Genomic DNA, 22,572 nt, shown 5'->3' with positions numbered 1-22,572 from the left:
ATTACATTTTAACAATAAAAACAAACAAACAAACAAACTTAATGATTCCAAAATGTTTGACCAGTAATGAATTACAAATTATTCGTTATTTTACACCTGTTTTGTAAAACAAAAATACATTTGAAATGAAAGTGTGAAAAGTCAGATTTGCTTCAGTTCACAGCTTCTGCAAAACATAGCGACTTCTGTATATTTGGTCAACAGCGCCACCTAGTGGCTAACTGCAAATGAGAAAGTTCAACAGCCATTCAATTCTTAGGTGAAAATGTTAAACACTTGCTAAAATAAGCATTTGATATGGCAGTTAATTCACATTTTTTATGTTTAAGACAATGATCAAAAAGTTCTCATAAACTGGTTTTACACGGTTTTTTTGTAGAAAATTCTTTATTTACCATGCATTGAGGCATACTAACATGTAACAAAAATCTTAAAACACTGAATAAAGTCATGAACACCTTTCAAGTCTTTAACTGTTTGAACTACATACAGGCACTTCTTATAATAAATGTACACAAGGCAACAGTTTTGGCTCTTAGGAACATAAACAGATGATCTAACATTAAAGTGAACATGTATCTAAAAAATATTTAATCATAAACATTGTTTTATGATCGATTACACATATACTGTATGTATATATATATATATATATATATTGGTAAAGAAAACATTCTTTAACAATCCTGTCCAACAGCACATTGGACGACACTTAATTGTGTTTTTGTATAAAACCATAAATATAAACAAGAAAAAGTTACATTTTATTAAACTAAATATCAAAATGCAAACCTATGGCAAAACACTCCCCGACATTTCCGGTATTCTTTAAAGTGGGCATTAAAATGCTTGTCAGTTATGGCAAAACCTTTTAATACATTAATAAATCTACTTCAAAAAAAGCCTCTGAATAAAGCAGAGGTGTAATTTGACCTAATTGTAAAGAAGTTTTTGGTAGTATTCCTGCATTATGAATCTCAATGTACGGCTGAGACACAGACGTCAATCACGTTTGTTGCGTTTCATAATTAATATGATTGTCTCTGGCTCATAAGGCACGGTGAATATGGCAATGAAAGCGATTTCAGGCACCTCTAGTTTCTCAAGGCCTCACAGAAAACATGCATGTACTGTACGCATAACCCTGACCGTGGACTAGTTGGCCTGGTTCTTCTTCTTCAGAACATTGAGAAGGTTATCGGACATCAGATAGGGTCGTTCTGGGCTGCCGTCGTTCCTCTCCAGGTCCTCCACTGCGATAAATGTGAGAAAAGAGTTGAGGAATAAACAAGCCATGGCCTACCTTTAGCTATAGGAGGAAAGGAAAGTGACAAACACCACGCACACAAATGTAAACAGACCTACAAGACTAATGTACCTTCTTGCATAGTATTTATTAAAGATAAAAAAGACATATTAAGAAGAAAAACAACCAAAAGACAGTGGAAAAGGCCGTAGACAGAGTTAAAGGCGTCTCAAGAAGGCAACAAGGAGTTTTGGTTTTTCCAGAACAGGTTGCAGATTGCTACCCAAAACAATAACCAACCTTAAAGTGCATTCAATAGATATGGCTTACAATCTACAGGAAATACAGAAATATTATCAGCCGTTTAAGAGGAACATTGGTTGTTCAGTCTATCGTAGAATAAAGCAGCAGCAAGAAATTAAAGCAGTACATTAAAAAAGTGCGTTCATCTGACAGTATGGAAAACTAAAAACACTGAATCACAAACTTTGATGTATAGTGAAAACACTGAATCACAAACTTTGATGTATAGTGTAAAAAATGATATTACTTACAACGAAGATCTAAATGAAAAAAGTATTATTGGAATATGTATTAGAAGAAAATACTTTTTAGGTCTTTCTACTTCAAAATCTCATGCTTACTTCCATGTGTTACTTGTGTTGCAATTATTTGTGAAATTTACTGATAATTTTTTACCTAAAAATAAATCATACACTGAAAAAAAAAGGAAAAAAAATCAATGTTGTAACAAATTTCACTCAGAAGTTGCTATAGTGAATTTCACAAACAAAGTTTGAAATCTGCAAATAACCCATTTAATTAAAAATGTTGAAGTAGAAAGACTTTCTTATAAAACATACTCCAATAATCTTTGTTTTATTTACAACTATGAAAAATATTATAACTATGAATTGATTTTTTGATTGAATAAACAGACGCAAAGCAAAAGGCTAATTTAAAGTCAACATGAAATCAAAATTGACCTTTTTGCACGATTAATTGGTTCTCTTTACATACCTTTATCAAAATGTAATAATCCCTTTTCTTTTTTTTATGACACTTTTCATCATTCAAGTGCCAGTATTGTTTTTATGGTAAACACTTTGCTATTAGATCCCATTAGTTATGCCAGTTAATGCATCAGCTGACATTAAAGGTGCATTGTGTAATATTTAGGAGGATCTTTATACAGACATGCAATATAATATAGTAATTATATATAATAATTCTTCGTGCAAAGAAGCTAGCTAAAGTCAGCGAATAAAACATTGACACGATGATGAACAAGTAACAATAATATTTGCAATAACATATCGTTTTACTGAATAATTAAGTAAACATCATTTCTTAATTTATCTTTGTAAAGAAACCTTTGTTGAACTGGCTACTCTCTGCGGTCTCAGACGATGACATCATATCCTGTCATTGCAATTCGTAACCTCACCGCTAGATGCCGCTAAAAATCACACACTGCACCTTTAACTAACAAGAAGCAATATATTTGTTGAAGTCGCCCATGTATTAATCTTTGTTAAAGTCAATTAATAAAAAAACACAACGGTTCATTGTAACCAGGTTAGTTCAGGTCCATTAAAATACAATTAATAAATACAACTTTTAATTTTAATAATGTATTAGTAAATCCTGAAATTAACATTGAGTAAGATTTAGAAAAGCTGTTGAAATATTGCTCATTGTTAGATCATGTTAAATAATGCAGTTAGCTAATGTTAACAAATGAAACCTTATTGTAAAGTGGCACTATTTTTATCATTTAAAGGGGTCTTATGATGCTTTTTAATGTTCTTCTTTGAAGTTCTTTTCCTTTAGTGTGTAATGTATCTGTATGTGCATGTATATAATCTGTGAAGTTATAAAACTCATGGTTTCCCCACAAAGAAATGTATTGCATCTAACAAAGATCATCAACCCAGACCAGCCTAAAACGCCTCGACCAAAGTCCAGATATAACTTCCTCGATCATCTACATCACAATGTGAAATTTTAGCATAATGGCGGCCAAAGTCATATTCATATAAGTGTGTAAAAAATAATGTTTTTTGAACATTAAAGCATATTGTTCACCTATTACACCAAATACAAAAAAATATTGAACTTGTAAAATAGCATCATATGACCCCTTTAACATCCTGTTACATTTATTGAAACGTCACATTATATAAGTAAAGTGGGTTTTGAATGTAGTTTCATGTTGACTTCAAATAAATTATTCTCGGCAAAGATTTTCATTTTCCCTATCCATCCGATTACCTTAAATATTATCTTAACATACATTATTCATTATCAGTCGATTGAACACATGATTATTTAACTGCAGTTATGACTGAATCTTGTAACCATTCAGTCTCTTAATGTAATAAATGAGATTATATTTCCATATTACGAAAGTTCTGGACAACTTTCAGCAGTTTTAGCTGGGCTCCGTCAGCTGGATGGTCTCGTCGTGTGAAGCAGGGGTCCGAGCCGCGTCCGCGTCCTTCATCAGAATGTCGCGCAGCGATGCGGTCATGTAATACGGACGCGCTGTGGAGCCGTCATTACGCTCAAGGTCTTCACCTTTATGTGGCGTTAGTGGGTTTAGTAATGAGTGTGTGAGGTTGTCAGGAGGTATAAACAAAGAATTGTGTAGAGTAATAATGATTAATGTGTGATAATTAGATTGTGAGGAAAAGATTTTCAAAATGAAGAAAAGAAAAACCAAAGAGGAATGATGAGAAAAGTGTAGGGAACAACAATAAAAAGAGAAAGAGAAAGAGAAAGAATCAGGTTATTATGAGATGAAGGGAAGAAAAGCACCATAGACAGATTAAAAACACCTCATACCATAACTGAAACGCAGAGTAAATTCTCAGTCTAGCGAGCCATTGGAGGTTTATTAAGTGCAAACCGAGCGACATGCACTGCCATGCGCAATGAAGAGTCATTAGAGGCATAAGGCTTCATCCAAACAGATATAATATTTCACTAAATGCAATGCTACACCATTTTTAAAAAGGATCATAAATTACACTTATTCAAGAGTGGACCTCGATGGCTTGATGTTCATACTTGAACTACTGGTGAAAACGCTTATTAATGGATGGCAAGTACTCACAGAAGCAGAGGAAGAGTGTGTCCACACACATGGCGTAAACGCTGAAAAACCCATGGGCGATGAGGTAGGAGCCCACCAACACGGTCTGGAGAAAGAACGTAAACATGTTTCAGCTGATAAAGACAGGTAGCATACACTGCCATCATACAGATTTTTTTTAAAAAGAAATGTATACTTTCATTTAGCATGGATGCATTAAATTGATTATTTAAGACATTTACAATGTTGGAAAGGATTTCTATTTTAACAGAATCCTTAACAACAAAAACAAAATCAAAGTTTCCACAAAATATTAAGCAGCACACAGTTTTCAACATTGATAATAATCAGAAATGTAAACAGCAACCAAATGTAGAGCATCAAATCATCAAATTAGAGTGATTTCTGAAGGATCATGTGACACTGAAGACTGGAGTAAAGATGCTGAAAATACAACTTTGATCACAGGAATAAATTACATTTTAAAATGTATTTACATAGAAAACAATTATTTTAACTGGTAATATTTCATAATATTACTGTTTTTACTGTATTTATCATCAAATAAATGCAGCCTATATCCTTATTCAGTTAATAATTGTTTCAAATGTTCTGACTCTCAAACCACTTACCAAAATAGGAACCCAGTAATAATGGAGACTGGGTGCAGCGCCCTTAAACGCATCCGTTTGTCCTGAGAAGAAGAAGAAAGCGAAGATCCCTGGGAGGAAAAAAAGATGGAGTGAGATCAGAAAAACCTCAGTTCAGTGTTATTTAAACATGGTTTCATTCTCTCCAGTCTAAAGCAGAAAACTTACCCACAAGCCCAACAATGAGGAGTTTTCCAAGGAACAAGATGAAATCTGTGACCTTATCCAGGACTACAACCCTGTGACGAGAGTGAAAACATCTGTAAAACATGCTTCAAAAATCATCCAGCCCATATAAACTTCCCAAAACTAGTAATCTGCTAATGATGTTGCCTTGCATTTGTTTATTATGTTGGTCTGCATATACAGTATGCATAGTACGTTCTTGTTGTTATCAGCATCACATATCATTGTTTGTTAGTTTCTCACACCATAACAGTGGTGCTTTTAAGATACTGTGTCAATTTAAAAATGTTAAACCCCTGTATTCAGTTCCAGTCTCTTGTATAGTGCAGTGTCAGGGTTTCACCCACCTGATTACATTTCTCATCAGGAGCAGGAAAGCATCACTTGCTGACCGGCAGAAGTTTTTCCCGTATATGGCCACCTGTGACAGAAGAGACATTTATTCAACTACGACTATGCATATAGATATGTTATTAAGATCCTCATACAGTCTATATTATAAAGTACGTAGGTTTCAGCAAATTATTTTGACACATAAGTTCATAATTTCTCCAGCTGAGGGTAATAAAAATACATTAAACACCTCAAAAAAGGAATCAGCAGTCAGTTTAGTTCAGGGGTGTCCAATCCTGGCCCTGGAGGGCCACTGTCCTGCAAAGTTTAGCTCCACCCTTAATCAAACACACCTGACCAGATGTTTCTAACAAAGACACGATGAAAAGCCTGCAACCTTTGCCAAAAAAAAAAGCACAACTCTAGCTTACGCTGTGGTACGCATGGAAGGAGACCAGAGGCCGTTTTTTTGAATGGATGTCAATGGAGGAGAGACTTCACTATGTTGAATAAACCACTTTTGTGAGGAAATATCTATTTGAGTTTTCACAGAAACAAAATAATGCTTTTTTATAAAAGAAGTCACTGAAGATTGCGCGACAGGTATGATTCAGTTTACGCCACTTCTCATTCATTTCTATGGTATTCGCAAACACTGATTGACTGTCACACAACTCTGAATATAATTCAATGGCGTCAAGGCTGTAATGTGATTGGTTATCAAGGCACACATGATCCAAGTTAGCCATTACACTTTCTCAAATGGTAGAGCCATGGACTCTCATATCTCCCAATAAGACTGACTGAATTCAAAATCGCCCCCTAAACCCTCAATACTCAATCTATTCCCTAAGTTAGTCCACTAATACATTTCACTTGAAGGAGTGAATGAAAACGAATGACTGAATTCGGACAGCCGTTGAAATGTACATCCGCCGTACACTCGTTGTTGCGGTGCATTGTGGGATTGAATGAGAGCACTCGATAACGTCCACTATGGTTTCGGACTAAAGACTAAAGCCACTAAAAATGGCTGTCCTCTCATATAATGCCCTATTTGAGGTCTGAAGACCTTGATTATCTGGTTCAGGTGTGTTTGATTGGGGTTGGAGGAGCTGAACTCTACAGGACAGTGGCCCTCCAGGACCAGGATTGGACACATATGGTTTAGTTCAAACAGTCCAAGAGTTTCTGCTTTAAATATTATGCTGTAGTGTATGAGCACGCACCATAATGTAAGCGTTCCTGTTCATGAACTTGATGAACTTCTCCAGGCACCAGAAGCAGCATTTCAAACAGCACAACAAGAACTTGGCGAATTTATTCTCTGCTCCTGTGGGCACAAAAGCAAGCAAAAGAGTTCCCAAACAGATTATAGTCGGCAGTGTGAGATATGGCAAGAGATAATGTTTGCCGTCATCTCAACGGAGTAAGCTGCAGGGTCTCGAATTGAAAATTGTTTTATTTTGCGATTATAATCAGTTGAAGTAATTATGTGAGAAGAAAAAGGCTGCAGAGTGATTCGAGAGACATGAAACTAGAATAGCTGACAATAGTCAATTATTATTTAACAGTCATTATACACTGTAAAAAAAAAAAGATTTTTCGTAGTTGTAAATTAAACAAATATTAATAGAAAATGCTATTTATAAGAAAATGCTATTTCAGTCTTTCTACTTCAAAATGTTACGTTTTTTGTTGCTTGCCTTCTTAGCAGTTAACTGTAAAATTTACCAGCAGTTTGAGTGAAAATTGTTTGTACTTTCAGTGTATGCACACATATTGGCGTGAATAACCTATTGTAATCAACTGAGTTATAGCTGACTATAAACGTTCTGTTGAAATGTTTTCTCTTACCTTTGAGTTTGTGGTCAATATACTCCAGCAGAACCCTGATAATCTGGACGATGGCGAGGATGAGAGAACCAAACGCCAGAGAGCCTGTGTGATACCTGCGTGTGGACAAAATGCATCAAATATATCACTTAAATCGTCCCTAGGATCCGAATGACACACTTTGCTAACATGCAATTGCATTTTTTTTTTCCTTTAAAGCCATACCTGAGGGATCTGCCCAGAGAGGCACACAGCGGGAAAGCGGGGATGTCGCCAGGTTTATTTGAAGCCCAGTAGTAGGACGCAAACGCTCCTGCCAGAGTCATCTGACCCAGAGCAGTGACAAAGTTGGCACACCAGAAGAACAGGAAGACGTTGTAGAACTGAAGGAAGATCAGGTATTTGTGATAGGGCGTTTCGCCACCGTAGAACGCAAACAGGCACTCAGACCGCGGACATTCTGCCTTCATAGCAGAAAGAGTGTAGTTCTGCAAGGACCAGGGAAATGAGAAACAGGGATCATTCACTTACTTTAAAACATGAGGTTATATAAAATATTATTAAACAAGACTTGATTTTTCCATTAAGCCTGTTACAGTACATCCGAATTTTATTCCATGTCAGACATTTATATAAACTTCAATAAACAAGTATCCATATATATATATACACACTCACACACAAACACACACACATATAAATATATGGATACTTGGCAAACAAATACTACTAATAATACTAAATATATATATACACAATCATATATATATATATATATAATATTATCTTTTAATTTTAATTTTATCAATATTTATTTATAAAGTACTACATATTTGCATAAAAAAATTGAATTGTGCACCTAATATTTGAATACGATGACTGTGCATAAATATGTATGTATACATATATGTATATATATATTTATTTATTTATTGAGTATACACACCTCAGGGTTGCAGGTTTGTCTGGAAAATGAACATACTGTTTCATTGAAAACCTTATAAACAGGTTCACTAGATGTAGAGAGAAAACTGACCAGGGCAATTAAGGACTAGTAATGGTGTAATCATGACACATATATTAAATTGCTTGGTGCTGGGAATGTTGAACTATAGCATTGCTATCATAAAAATATACCCAAAAGCATCTTATTATAAAATAATCCATTACAAACCATTATCCCCTGCTGGCAGATGCTGTAACTACACCCTTACAAGGACAAATAAACATCTGTCTGTACTGACGGTCAAACAAAAGTCTGAGTATCTGTGTATTCTGATTACAATTCAATTCAATTCAATTTAAATAAATAATTTAAAGCAAACTGAATTGAATTAGATGTTTTGGCAGTTTCCAATTATTTTATTGGAGGCTCTTAAATGGATAATTCACCCAAAAATGAAGCAAACAGATGATGTACCCTATTTACTTGCATAGTATCCAAAAGTCAATGGGGTCCATCAACTGTTTGGTTACCCATATTCTTCAAAATATCTTCTTTTGTGTTCAGCAGAAAAAAAGAAATGCCTGCGGGTTTGGAACAACTTAAGGATGAGTAAATGATGACAATCACATTTTTGGGGGTAAACTGTCCATGTAAAGTCATATAATGGATTAACCTTTTGCCCCTCTGAACTAAGCACTATTTTAATTTAGATTTAAGGGAGTAACTATTAGATGCAAGTTCCTGTCCAAAAGCGCTAACACACACTCAAATTTCTGCTCGAGTCTTGAGTAAAGGATACACTGCAGTGACACCCCAGTAAGCGATAACTATGGTCAGGAGGAAGAAGGTAAAGATTGGGTAGAACAGTGATGACATCACATAACCGACGGCCCTAAAAGAGGTCAAAGAAAACCACAATGAGGGTAAACCAGGCCAATGGTTAAGCACTAATACAAACCAAATCTTAAAAGGTAAAAACCAATGTCTATAAACTTTAATAATAGGCAGAATCCCACAAAAAATACAAACCTGCTAGCCTCCTTTATGAGCTCAACAGCGATTCGGATTCGGTTCCTGAGGAAGATGAGGAGGAGGATGATGATGATCTCCAAAATAGCCAGAATGATTACTGAATAAAGAAGCATGTGTTACTTCAGTACCTTCAGTGCCTATTTTAATGAAGCTTAAGTATTTTAATTACTTTTTAAATGCGAATCTATTTCCAAAATGCCAAAAAAATTAATTTGCAAAGTTGTGAAATCCAATCTAAACTGAATTTGATTAGAGAGAAAGAATGGCTAGCTATCGCCAAATAGTAATAAACAGACAAACATATGCGTATACAGAAAATGTGAGTGGTGTTTACTAATGTTTAACTCACCACCACAATTCTAGGTTGTTGTGGGTGGTTTTTAGGGTATTTTCATGCGTTTAGGGTGTTATGGGTGGTTTCTTCTTTCACTCACCCTCATCTTGTTCCAAACCCATGACACACAAATGAAGATATTTTTTAATTAAATCTGATAATCATTAAAAATATCCTCATTTGTTTCTGAAGATAAACAAAGTATAATGGATTTGGAACGACATGTGTTTTTTTAATTAATGCTACTGATCATCCTTTACACCTGAATGTTGGTTTTACAAATATTTAACCAATAAAAATAATTTAAAAGAGGTTGTGACTAAACCATTGGAGACGCAAGGGAAAATAAAGAACTGATGTTTGCGTAAGTACAGTGTTTTATTTACTTAAGAAACACTATGCCCATAAAGGCTTACTTTTGTATTTGAAGAGCGGAGAATAGTCTTAGTCTTTTCCGTCTAGTCTAGAAGCAAATAGTGTTTTAAATATCTTGAGCATAGTGCAATTTTGATCACAACAAGAAAACTGAGCACCCATATAGCTAAAATAAACATTATTGTATGTTGATGAAAACGTAATGCGATGCATGTACTGCCTCAGATGCGGCTGTTCCAGTGACAGACAAACTATATGTCATTCACTGGTCAAAAACCTTCTAACTCAATTTGAGCTTGATTTTCATAAAATGTTAATATTATAATGGCACGTGCAAGTGTCTGACCATAGCTAAATAAAGCCACAATATCAACTTCGACGTCAGTGTTTAATTAAATACAAGGTTTCCGCACGACAGCGATAAGTAGATTTGTTGTTTTATCATCACAACAACATCATACTTAGTGTTCCTACTTGACTTAAGCTCAAGTTTCATATTAAAAAGGGAGAACTACTTTCAACATAGCCTAATATCTAGATATATATGCAATTTAAAGCAATGCATGTGTGCAATTTTGTTATAGTTTAATATAGTGTTGTGCCGTGGGATTTTTTACTTATCAAAATTGTGCCGTGGCTAAAAAAATAAAATAAAAAAAAATAACCCTTTAAAAGAGCCTAACACACGAGAGCCCTACCCTAAATGCATGGATGGAAATCACAATGGACACTTACAAATTGGAGAAGATAACAGCATTTTTAAATCATAAACTGGAACAATTTGCTTTGAGATGTTGTGTAGTTGGTCCACTTTTCCCAGCACAAAGACATTGATTATATTTTCTAGTTAATATTTAGAATACACAGAAAGACTACTCCCTACATGTACATAGTTCTTTCTTCTTTTGCGGTTTTGTTTAAAAAATGTTTACATTTCTGATGAGTAGATGTACGGCAAACACTACTGTATTGTGTGTATATATGGGCATATATTTGTATGACGTGTGTGTATGGTTTTGATAAGAAGATATTCGATAAATAGTAACTGATGTACATCTGATTGAAGTGTAATGTTTACCTGAGAAAAAGTAAATAAAAATAAATAAATAAATAAAAGAGCCTCACCACAAGTCTCTATGATATTCCGACCCATATGGCACTCCTTAAATCTTAGTCAAAAAATTATGTTTTTTTTTACCCCATATCTCTAACCTAAACTATAAGCAAATAAGCAGTGAGGTAACTCACTGAAGGCCAGCCAGGTCTGTCTGATGTGCAGGTATACGGAGAAGTCGGGCTGGAAGCCCAGCTGCTGTAGAGTGATATTAGAGCCAGCCGAGTCCTTCAAATTGACATACTTTACGCTGCAGTGAGCAATACCTGTGTAAAGAACAGACAAACGATTGACCGTTTTCATACATTTTTGCTGTATCATCAGATGTACTACAGCAGATTAATGTATCTTAGTGTATGAAGATGTTACCATAGGCAATGACCGCGATGACCATGAGGATCATGACCCAGACCATGATTCCAGCCAGATACCGCAGGAGAACGATGAAGATCAGACTCAACACCACAGCAATCAACAAACAACTGCAGAAAGAAAGTATCTAAACCACTGCAATTATCATCAACTTAAAACGGTTTACGATAAAAAGACATTTACGTTAATAGCAATACAAATCTGTTATACTTTATTTCAGCTAGTTTCAAAGCCAACATTTCTAATTTTCCTTCAGTTTAAGTACTAAAACTAAGACTGAAAATGATCAATCTAAAACTGAAATAAAACAATAAAAAATTAGGTAGACATATTACTAAAAGCATAATAATAAAACCAACAAAATGAGACAAAATTACTACAACAAACTAATAAAACCCCAATAAACTGGAAAAAATAAAATCTAATTAAAAATATGAATAAATACTATTATACTCCAGTATATTGATGATATTAAAAGAACACTGATTCAAATGTTAACATTAAATAATAATAAAAAAAATAGGAGTCATTTCTATTGAAACAAGACATAATATAATCACTAAAATAAAAAATGACTTACATTAGGATCCAGTACCAAGACTTTGTGTAATCCTCAAAGATCTTCATTGCAACTTGTCGACCCTCCATGACTATTGTGGCGTTCCTGCGATTGTCAAAGCAAACATGGATTTAGAATAAATAGCCCCCTTGAATTACACTGCAATTGCATCTGCAGTAATGGCATGCAAATTAGTTATTTTCTTGCAAACATATGTTTGAGTATTATAAATATGTTTACTTCATCCCAGCCACCAGGTCTTTGGCATTTCTTGTCTTCTCTCCATCATCAAATGTCTCTTGATCGCCCACGGTGATGACTTCACCCTTTTTGCCCAGAGACGGAAAACATCGTTGCAAAACTGAGAAGAAAAATAGCATTATGACATTAAAGCTCAATTTGCAATAATTCCCAATAAATATTAAACGTGTAATAATGGGGACAAGAGTCTCACATGGTTTGCTGGAAATCAGATATGCAGGACACAGTTTTTCTTGCAAAATTTGCGTAACAGGCTTTAGAGGGAGACAGTATTGGTCAGTCATTAGAAATGTACAAAATCTAATTACTTGCAAAAAAAACCCTTGATGTTAAACTAACTTACCTTCTGCCCAGGGTCTTCTCTGCAAAATTTTTTGTATTCTTTCCAATCGAGTGGGATTGGCATGGCTTTTATCAGAGTCATAGTGCGATTAGGACATTTCTCTACACACACCTAAACACAGAAAGAAAACCATTTGATAAAGATTTATACAGGTTTGACTGTCAAGAACAAAACAAAAAAGCATATGACTTGTTTTAAAGTAGTATGTGAAGCAGTAAGCCGTGTGCAACAATAAACGTCAATCAGGAGTATGCTACACTGTTGTCACACGTCTTCACTATACGTTACATTTTTTATTCGACAAATGGTGTCAATACATCACCTACAAAATAAATATTTTATAATTTAATAGTTATACATTTGTTCACTTTGGGCATGGGAATCAGTACATAAAAACAAGTTAAAAAAGACATTACTCTTGGTGCAAAAATTACTGCTAAAAAAAATTCTGTAAAGTAAATAAATGCAACTGTCAAAGGGATCTTTAGGCATAAAAGTTCTTAGCACCATTAAAACATCCTGCAAGTTTCATAGCTTAAGATGTCCTCCTTATAATATAAAAAAGCCTTTATTTAATCAAGTTCCAATGGATGTTGGGATATTGAGGGATCTCTATATCTTTAAAATATCTTTAATCACTCCCTCCAACCTTCAGTCTGCTATGAGCGAGAGATGAAGAAGAGATGCGCTAAAGTAAAAACCCTGCCCTCTATTCAATATTCTCTTTCACTCTTTCAATACATCACATCACAACTGTTCATCCGGTTCACTGAGACTTTAAAGGGGCATTCGGCAACTCTAGCTATTTCTTTGCTGATTTTCACTTTTGTTGTCGCATGTTTTCTCAACGAGCTCCCCCTACAGCTGTGAGGCGTATATTTCACAACAATGTCGGAAAAAACCTCACTTGCGGCCCCTCCCCCCCCTTTCTACCGCTGCTCATGTGCATTTGTTCTTATCGGAGCCGGCCAACTTTATCGTGTGGAGCTATGTCTACCGAGGTGTGTAATACATCATACACATTGAGGGCGGCGTGTGTGTTAATGTCGAATTGCCAAAAAAGCAGTTTGTGTTTCTCGCTCGTTCTCGCTTCTCACGAGACTTCCTATTTCCAACTTACCGGGACGTTAGTCCTCATGTTGCAAGGTTGGTTTTCCGCCTGGGAATGTTGGGGGGAGCGGGGGAAGTCACCGTTCTCACCAGAACAGGTTATTAAACCATCCAAATGATTTCTAAACGGTTTTATTAAGTTGAAATAGTTGCCGAATGCCCCTTTAAAGTAGCCGAGGGGCAGAATGAGGGTTTTGTGTGAGTGTGTAGGTGTGTTCAAAAACTTTATTAACATTATAAGTGAACCTCAAGCAACCTATTAAAATAATTTACAAAATACATGTAACGAAAGATAAGTTTAGTGCATTGCGGAATACAGTATTCCCAACAGTGCCCTCTGGTTGTACACTGCTCATGCAAGCATGTCACCTTTATTTATACAATGCAGAATGTTTCAAAGCAGCTTCATAATAATAAACAAGGAAACAAATCATGATGCAAACTTGATAAAATATGAGACCCATTCTGCTCTAAAAAGACAATAGTGTCAATATTCAGCTCAAGTCAGGTCAGTGTGGATTCAGTTCAGTTCAATAACTGTAAAGTTCATCAGTTTTGAAATGAGTTCAGTTCAGCTGCAAGCAGCTCTAAGGCAAAAAGTGTCATTATTCAGCTCAAGTCAGTTCAGTGTTAATTCAGATTAATAAGTGTCAATGTAGCAAAATTTGTCAGTTATAAAACACATTTGATTCAGCTATAAAGCAGCTCTGCAGAAGACAATAGTGTCAGCATACAGTTGAGTTCAGTTCAAGTTTTGTTCTAATTTCCATTGTATCAGTGCAGTCACTCAAACTGATAATATTACTGAATATTAAGTCTCTTTTAAACCCCAAGTTAAGCAAGCCAAAGGCGACCCAAACTCAGGTGACCGTAATGGCCCAATTAACAAACATGGTATGATTCTTTTTTAATCCAGGTGCCTTACAAGTTAGATCTGTGGATTGATATTATGCAAACATTTTGTATCCAGCTCCTTCTGGTTGTAAATCGGGATACGAAGCGCCAGCATTAGATGGAAATGCCCATCATCGTTACAAAAAATGCTCATACTGTGAACTGAATTCTGCAATAATAGTTTGAGTAGTAAAGTAGTATGCCAAACTAAAAATACGGTAGCCACAGAGTGAAACAGATGGGCTGTAGAAGACACAAACCTGAGGGGTGGGACACTGGAACTCCAGGAGGACCATGGGACTGGCACACTTCATCATGTTAAAGTAGAACAATAGTGGCTGCTTCCTGTTACACACGTCACAAAAACAAGTGTTCAATTAAGCGAGGCTTTTATTAATTAATTTCACTGATACATCGCACAAAAGTGTTCCTTGAACATTTTTTTTTTTTACTGGAAAATGCATTTTTACTATATGCTAGAACTGCATGATTCAGGATACATTGAGAGTGGTGATATTTTGTGTGCGTTTAAAATAGAGATCACGATTCAGAACAGACAACTAGTTAAACAAAATAACGTAATTTACTAGAGTCTGACAAAATGTTGATTTTTGCAGTCTATTTAAAAATATTGTATTTATTTTTAAATCGTTTTGAATGAATGATTCAATGACTCACTCATAAAGACTTACTGGATTAATCAGTGTTTTTGAACAAATCTCTTCAATTAATGATTGAAATTCAAATGCATTTTTTAACAGTAACTTGTCACCACCTACCGATGTAACAATGTCATTGATAAAATCTCAAAAGATTTGCAAATTAGCTGTTGCAAATCTTTAAAAACAAAACGTAAGGTTATACGATGTGATGTCACTAATGATGTCAAAGCTAGAGCAACAAAAGTCATACTAATCTTAAATTTGTGAGACTTACTCCAGATTTCCCTGGCCACAGTACTGTCCCATGCTGTCTGTGGGGTAGATCACCTTCCTCGGGTCACCGTGAGTCCAGGCTGAGGGTGCAAGACAGAAATGATGAGTATATAAAACTCACACTCTCTCTCATATATATACACACACACACACACACATATTTTAATGCGCTTTTTATGTAGCCATTATCTTTCCAAAACCATGTCGGATGTGCAAGTATGAGAGGGTTAAAACTTTGAGAGCAAAGCCACCTGAATCACCCAGTCCTAACATGCACACAGACAAACGCTCATCACACACAAACCAACAATAATCACTACATATAACATTAAAAGGTTCATTGTTACATAGTACCCAGTTCATAACACTATTGTAGACTGACTTACCCAGTATTCCCACTGCGATGTAGCCCACTATGGCCACGATGAAGAAGATACAGCAAATAATGTCTGTACATCCTCTATTGTGCAGAAAGAAATGGTCTGTTACAACATGCTTTAAAACTACAGGAAACATGTATCAATGTCTTATATGACGAACCAACATCAACCATTCCTGTTTGCATGTAAAATCTTCTAGCTAATAAAGGTTTGATGTCAGTGCTGATAAACTCTATTGGTTCTTGCAAATCTTTTGAAGAATAGCACCACAGTAACATTTGACCAAAAGTGCGAATGAGTTACAGAGCATCTGATTTTTTGAAAATATTTTTTGCTGTTCACAACTTCGACTTTAGTCTGTTGTATTGCTATGGGGTTGGAATTTGGCACACGAGCATTATGGACTACTTTTATGACACTTGGGGCTTTTTGGCACTTTTTGGAGCTTGAGAGTCCCTGGTCACTTATTGTATAGAAAAAAATAAGAGCAGTTTGAATATTCATCAAATAATCTATTTTGTGTTTCGCATAAGAAAGTAAGTCGGGTTTGGTACGACATGAGAGTGAGTAAATTATGACATTTCGTGTGAGTGTGAACTATGATTTAAATTTTTAAGCAAAATCTACTTATTAAAAAACAAATCAAATAAATTCGATTCTTACCTGTTTTGGATGGGCCCTTTGAAGTTGGGGTCAAATTTTTTGGGCTCTCCTGTGAGAACAAGGAGAAACTAAATTAAATTCGGCTCAACTAAAACAATCAATATTCCAGACATCGTTAGACCAAAAGGAGACCATGTAAGAGTGACAACCACTTACAGGACATATATTTGCTCAGTCAGGAATTTGTTAGCCCAATTAAGCACAATGTATCAAACTTTGTGAATGCCCGCTGATCTACAGCAGGGAATTTTCTTCAGCACACGCCTGGAAAATGGCATTCCAGCCCAGTGAGTGAGCAAGACCTTCTGCTACATAGTAAATGACCACCTAGGACGCCCTATATCAACCACCCAACGCACAGGAACATGTTAAAACCCACTCAAACCATCCTAGCATTGTGATAGTGACTTCTGCAAGGGCAAACACCACTCATATTTCCTTCAGAAAATTACAAATCTAGTTGTGCCAGAAAAAACAACATCCCAAGCACAGTTGTTTTGGAAATATTTCCCAATTTACAGCCCTGGAATGGAGCCTCCTATTAAAAAATGGCACAGAAAGGGTAAGCCAAGCATGCTTTTTAATGCAACATGACTTCTAATTAATGTGCGTTTGTTGCTTCTTGTCAGTTAACATCTAGAGCAAGGGGGTTGTTCCTAAAATAAATAAGGTATGTAGTATGAAATGTTGTGCTAAACAGCTAGTAACCAAGCTGCACTGTTAAGTTAATTTAGCTCAAACAATGAGTCATTGGGAATATTTGGATCCTTGTGCCACACTTAAAATATCTGAATGGCATTGTATTAGAAAAGAATGTCAATCCAGCAGCATTTGTTTAAAAAAAAAAGATTGCACAAGCACTTTTCCCATGCATTTCCTGATTTCACAAAAACATTCAAGTTTTAAATATTAAACCAACAGATTTCAAAACAATGACAAAAAAATATGTGGGCACTTTTCCAAGCCACTTTGAAACCAGTTCCTTAAATGGTAAAATGGCTCAGAAAAGTGAAGTAATTATTTCAGAGAAGAGCGCAGCTGAGGACAGCTGACACTTGCTTTGATAATTTTGGATCTATATAAACGTTATGATAGTTCAAGTGAGTCCAAATACTGTACTTTTTGAGGCCACTGTACTCCAATCTTGTGAACTGCAATAAACTAAGAACAGATGTGCAAGTGCTCTTATTCGCCAACCACAGAGCTCTGGTGCGGAAAAAACTAGTACAATCTTTCCATTTATTTTGTAAAGAAATGTCTTGTGTGTGCTGGAACAAAAAATCTGCCCTGTTTAGGCCTATGTCTCAGACACCCACGAAAAACATGCATAATAAATTGCCCAAACACATTTGATTAAACAACAATTTTGCAAGAAGTGATCAGAATATTGACTTAATGCACTTCATTTACTTTTAGCAGACGCTTTTATGCAAAATGAGAAACACCACCAGCAATTGGTCATAAGAGCCAAAAATATCATTCATAGTACACAATGCCAAGTTTAGTATACACTACCAGATGTGAAATGCACTAAATAGTAGTAGTAAGTGCCTTGGTTTATAGCTGTGGATCAGTTAAATGGTTATAGCCTTAATAATCAATATCATTCAGCTTTATGTTAAATAAGTAAGCTTCATTACAATGTTTTCTTCTATCTTAGAATGAAAACAACTGCTGTGGATTGCTAAAATGTAGACAAACCCTCACCGATAAAGGGAAGACACTGTCATGGGAATTTCTGCTGTGGCATGTGACTGTAAACATCCACACCCTAGTAGACATGCAAAGACTGAGTGCTTCAGTTCCCAGGCAGACCAGGGTATTGTGAAGATGGACAAAGGCCTAGTATAACACTAATGCAGTGTTAACACACTTCTACCAATGCACTAAATGAACGCATATGGCTAATGGCATACAAGCCAACAGTAATGCCATTAGAGCACTCTCTGAAAAGAAAAACTGTAACTGGGACACAGTACTAGACGGTACCCTTTCAAAAGGTACTAATATGTACCATTTAGGTACTAATATGTACACTTCAGCAAATAATATGTAGCTTTAAGGTATCAATGTGCATCTTTTAGGAGTAAATATTGCAAAAAGGTGTCCCTTTTGAAAGGGTACCTCCCACGTGACAGCTTTTGTGCCTTTCTTTCTGAGTGTGAGTGTCACTGAAATATCCCACGTTATGGGAAACCATTTGAACCAACATCTGGACATAAAAACCAGGCTGACTGCACAGAAAAGATTTGGATTCAGCTAAACACTCCTATTTTTACCATTACTCATGTAAGACAACTTTACTTGTGGTAAGCTACTCAAAGAGAGCTTTGTCCACGTCAAAACAAAGAAAACACTTGCATACTAGAGGAGATCCCATCAAGAGACGTTACCGTTTTTTTGGTAAGCACCTTCCTCTGCTGGCATCTTGACGTTCAGGGGCTCTGATGATCTGATATTCCTTCCTCACTGTAAAGGGAAAAGTCCTTCAGCCGTGTATCTGACTTTAACTTCCTGAAAACCCTTCTGCTATTGAAAACTGGTTGCACAGGTATTGAACCGGTTTAAGCTGAACTAAACACCACCTTTTCAAGCAAGAAAATATTGGATTTCTCTTATTTGACCTTTCTAAACTTGGCTTTGTGTCCTTTCTGAACTGTTTTTAAGTTTTCTTTTGTCTCTGAGGACTAAACGGAGCAGTTTTGGGTCTCTAACATCAGGAGGGATCAGAGCTGGGCGTGACGATAATTAATGACCACCCGACTCGGTTTAGATTCATTTTGTCTCGCAGATGCTGTTGCAAAGCAACTTTATCGTGCAAACATAAGATCTTCTGATTTAGATCACAAAAAGCCTGCTTTCGGTGGTTTATCAGTGTGTGAAATCAATGAGGAAATCAAGATTATTATGCAAAAAGGTGGTACATCAAAAGGTGAAAAAAGAAAAGCTATCTCCTCCACTCATGCTTATATAATGTAATTAATTAAAGCTAATGTCATTTCATTAAAGCGACAAACGTTTTGGCACAATTTTGCTTATATTCAGACAAAATAGGAAATGAAAAACTGATATCAATCAAAAACTGACTGTTGTCCGTAACTGCATTCTGCAGTTTTTGTTATCACTGAGATACTATTAAAGTTTGTAATAATAGTTTGAAATTTAATAAGTTTGGGTTGTTTAATATTTTAATTTATTTCAAGTTACAAATTTTTTTTCTTTTTTTTGTTAACTCTAAAAACCCTGTTTAAAGCGGTGGTATTATGTCCTTTTCACATGATGTAAAATAAATCTCCGAAGTCCCCAGAGTGTGTATGTGAAGTTTTAGCTCAAAATACCCCCACAGGTATTTTGCTACCCACATGCTACCCCCCAAATAGCATGTTAGAATTGCCACTTTTTTAGGGTGAGCAAAAACACACCGTTTTTGTATCCGTCCCTTTAAATGCAAATGAGCTGCTGCTCCCGGCACAGAGGGCGGAGCTACAACAGTTTTCACTCACACAGACATGCACTGAAAATTTAAAAAACCTTTAGCCTTTATGTTCAAACCAGAGTCAGAAAGATGGAGAGATTTAGTGACAGCAGACAACATTTCTGAATGGTTAGGTATTTATGTGCAGTTATCTTCTAGTTAATGATTAGCATAATTGGTGTTCCGGGGCGGGGTTTATGTCAATTTTAAGGTTGGTGATGTCACTAACCTGGGAGGAATGTGGTGTAGTCCCTACTAGCCTTTGTTAGTCCTTAAAAAACAGTTTCTTTAAAAGAAAATATCTCCCTTTGCTTTGAACGTCGTAACTTTGCAGATGTTGTCTATGCTCAAACTTTGTATTTACTCTCAAATATTATTCATTAATATAGCTTCATTTTAAAGAATTCAAGTGAGAGAAAGGTGCAATAATATCTGATAATTACTGAAACATACTGAGAAACCATGTCTAAATGACCAGAATGCGTCCAAAATATGAATTGCTCATGAAAATATGCACTGTTCTTAAATGAGTTAAAGTAATAAATGAAATCAATACCACTTCCATTAGTCTAAATGACTAATGGAAGGAAAGCTGCTATCAGCAGTTCAGGATGTGATCACAAGAAGTCTAACTATTACAGTAAATGAAGTTTAGATATTTCAAAAGTCACCTCACAATTAAGAATATATACATTTTATACATGTTGCACTCTGATAAGTTCAGAATAAAACTGTTTTGCACAGTAAATTATCTATTTAACTAATAGAAATGCACAAGATAGAAAACCTCAATTGGTTTAATTCATATAAAGGAGCAATTGGTTTCACTCAAAAAATTCATTAAAAAACTGTTAAAAGGAGCTTTAGCTTAAGCATCCGTGTTAAAAACAGATTCAGCTTGTGCCTTTAAAACTATTGAAATCGGTCTGCTATACAGTTCTCATTGCAATTGTTTATATTTGTACTGTACAGCACTTTGGAGTTACTTTGTAGCCTAAAAGGTGCTTTATAAATAAATGAATACATACAATACAAATTAGACAACATAAAAATATATTTCGGTGAAGAACATTGCTAGCAAACTATTTGAGAAGTTCCTCTGAATTTGAAAGTTATCCCTTCCCTAATTTGAAAAAGCTGCAGTCGCACTCAGTCCCTCAGCAGCAGAAATAGCACATAAGTACAGCTTAAAGTTTCAAATTAAGAGGTAAAGGCCTTATTTTATATCTTTAAAAAGCACCATCCTATATTCCACCCTTTAATTACCGGTACATGCACTCCCACTCATGAGAATAGACTCTGTGCTCTATGTCTTTGGTAACCAGATACTTTACAAGGACATACAAGTAAAACCAAGGCTGAATATTAAAGTAATAAAGTTATCAACACAATTGTTCCAAATACTGACTTTTAACCTAATGGACAAGCAACAATATTCCTGTAAAACCAACTTTGTATTAGGAGTTTCAAACAGAAATCCAGGACAGAAACCACATGCAAACTATTAGAACAACCACAATTGACCCTTTCAATGGTTTCCATATTGTGTCCAAGGAGATGTTCATACTCACAACAGCTGTGTAGTTTCATATGACTGTATTTAGTTTTACCCTGTGGCACAACTTTACTGTATTTGCTTTGACATGATCTGGAAACACAGTTATCTTAATAAACACACCCACCTTCTATTTCCAGTCACACAGCTTTAGTTCTTATAATGATTACACCAACTAAAAAAATACTGTTTTCATATTTCCAACTAATAAATGAATAGAAAAACAAACATGTACACTATTATAGTAAAACTGAACACATGAACATTTCAGCCATGCTGTCACGTGATGAAAGAACAGCATTTATTTGGTCAACCACCAAATTGACAATAACTACAAATAAGTCAGCAACTAAAATTAGAGACAAAAGCCACAATGTTTACAAAGGAGTAAGAAACTCTTAGGAGTAAGAAAATATCTACACAAAACATGAGGTAAAGTAGCTAAGCAAATCTCAAACCCTGACATCGTAAATAACGGGATAATTAGGCGTTGCCTTACTAACACAAAAGCTTTAACACTCATAACACAACTGTTTTTTCACCTTAACACGGCATTTAGAGAAAAAGCATGTAACAGTTCTTTCTATTAGCGGCGGCGAAGTTATTAAAATGAATTTCAGTTTCTGTTTGGTAGCGTTGATATTTGAGGAGGACTCTTAATAACACCAAATCATAAACTTTCAAAACAAACACCAGGAAATATAAAACCGAAATAAACTTGCCGTATTTTGGCTTCTCTTCCATATCCATTTCAGCTTAACATGCATGTACCAACTGTGATGAACTATACTTTAGTGTTCATGCGTTTCAGTCCACAACAAACTGCAGAGCAGACTAGCGAATTCATACGATACGAGTCATGTAGAGTGCTTTGAT

General features: G+C 35.4%; 1 protein-coding gene across 5 annotated transcripts; it reads right to left on the bottom strand.

Annotated features, from left to right (window-relative positions):
* Positions 1 to 368: 368 nt before the first annotated feature.
* LOC143722304 (choline transporter-like protein 2) lies at positions 369 to 22,563 on the bottom strand. Of its 5 annotated transcripts, none has more exons than XM_077213636.1 (22): positions 22,419 to 22,563; positions 16,667 to 16,715; positions 16,010 to 16,083; positions 15,625 to 15,703; positions 14,949 to 15,033; positions 12,685 to 12,795; positions 12,535 to 12,595; positions 12,321 to 12,441; positions 12,102 to 12,185; positions 11,519 to 11,631; positions 11,284 to 11,415; positions 9,324 to 9,423; positions 9,094 to 9,186; positions 8,295 to 8,379; positions 7,574 to 7,836; positions 7,370 to 7,464; positions 6,742 to 6,845; positions 5,527 to 5,600; positions 5,162 to 5,232; positions 4,976 to 5,064; positions 4,365 to 4,449; positions 369 to 1,253 (listed from the first exon to the last, which is right to left on the bottom strand). In XM_077213636.1, the coding sequence occupies exons 1-22, from the start codon at positions 22,444 to 22,446 to the stop codon at positions 1,156 to 1,158; spliced, it is 2,094 nt and encodes a 697-aa protein (XP_077069751.1). In that variant the 5' UTR covers positions 22,447 to 22,563; the 3' UTR covers positions 369 to 1,155. The 5 variants fall into 5 exon arrangements, with proteins under 5 accessions (XP_077069751.1, XP_077069749.1, XP_077069747.1 ...); XM_077213634.1 differs by lacking the exon at positions 22,419 to 22,563 and adding an exon at positions 19,060 to 19,173; XM_077213632.1 differs by lacking the exon at positions 369 to 1,253 and adding an exon at positions 1,376 to 3,826.
* Between the last annotated feature and the right edge of the window lie 9 nt (positions 22,564 to 22,572).

Source organism: Siphateles boraxobius, unplaced genomic scaffold (assembly GCF_051911475.1).
Source record: "Siphateles boraxobius isolate OS27281-9 unplaced genomic scaffold, OSU_SipBor_1 66, whole genome shotgun sequence".
Taxonomy (NCBI): domain Eukaryota; kingdom Metazoa; phylum Chordata; class Actinopteri; order Cypriniformes; family Leuciscidae; genus Siphateles; species Siphateles boraxobius.
Note: the sequence above shows the minus strand (reverse complement) of the source record. Positions and strands in the feature narration are given on the sequence as shown.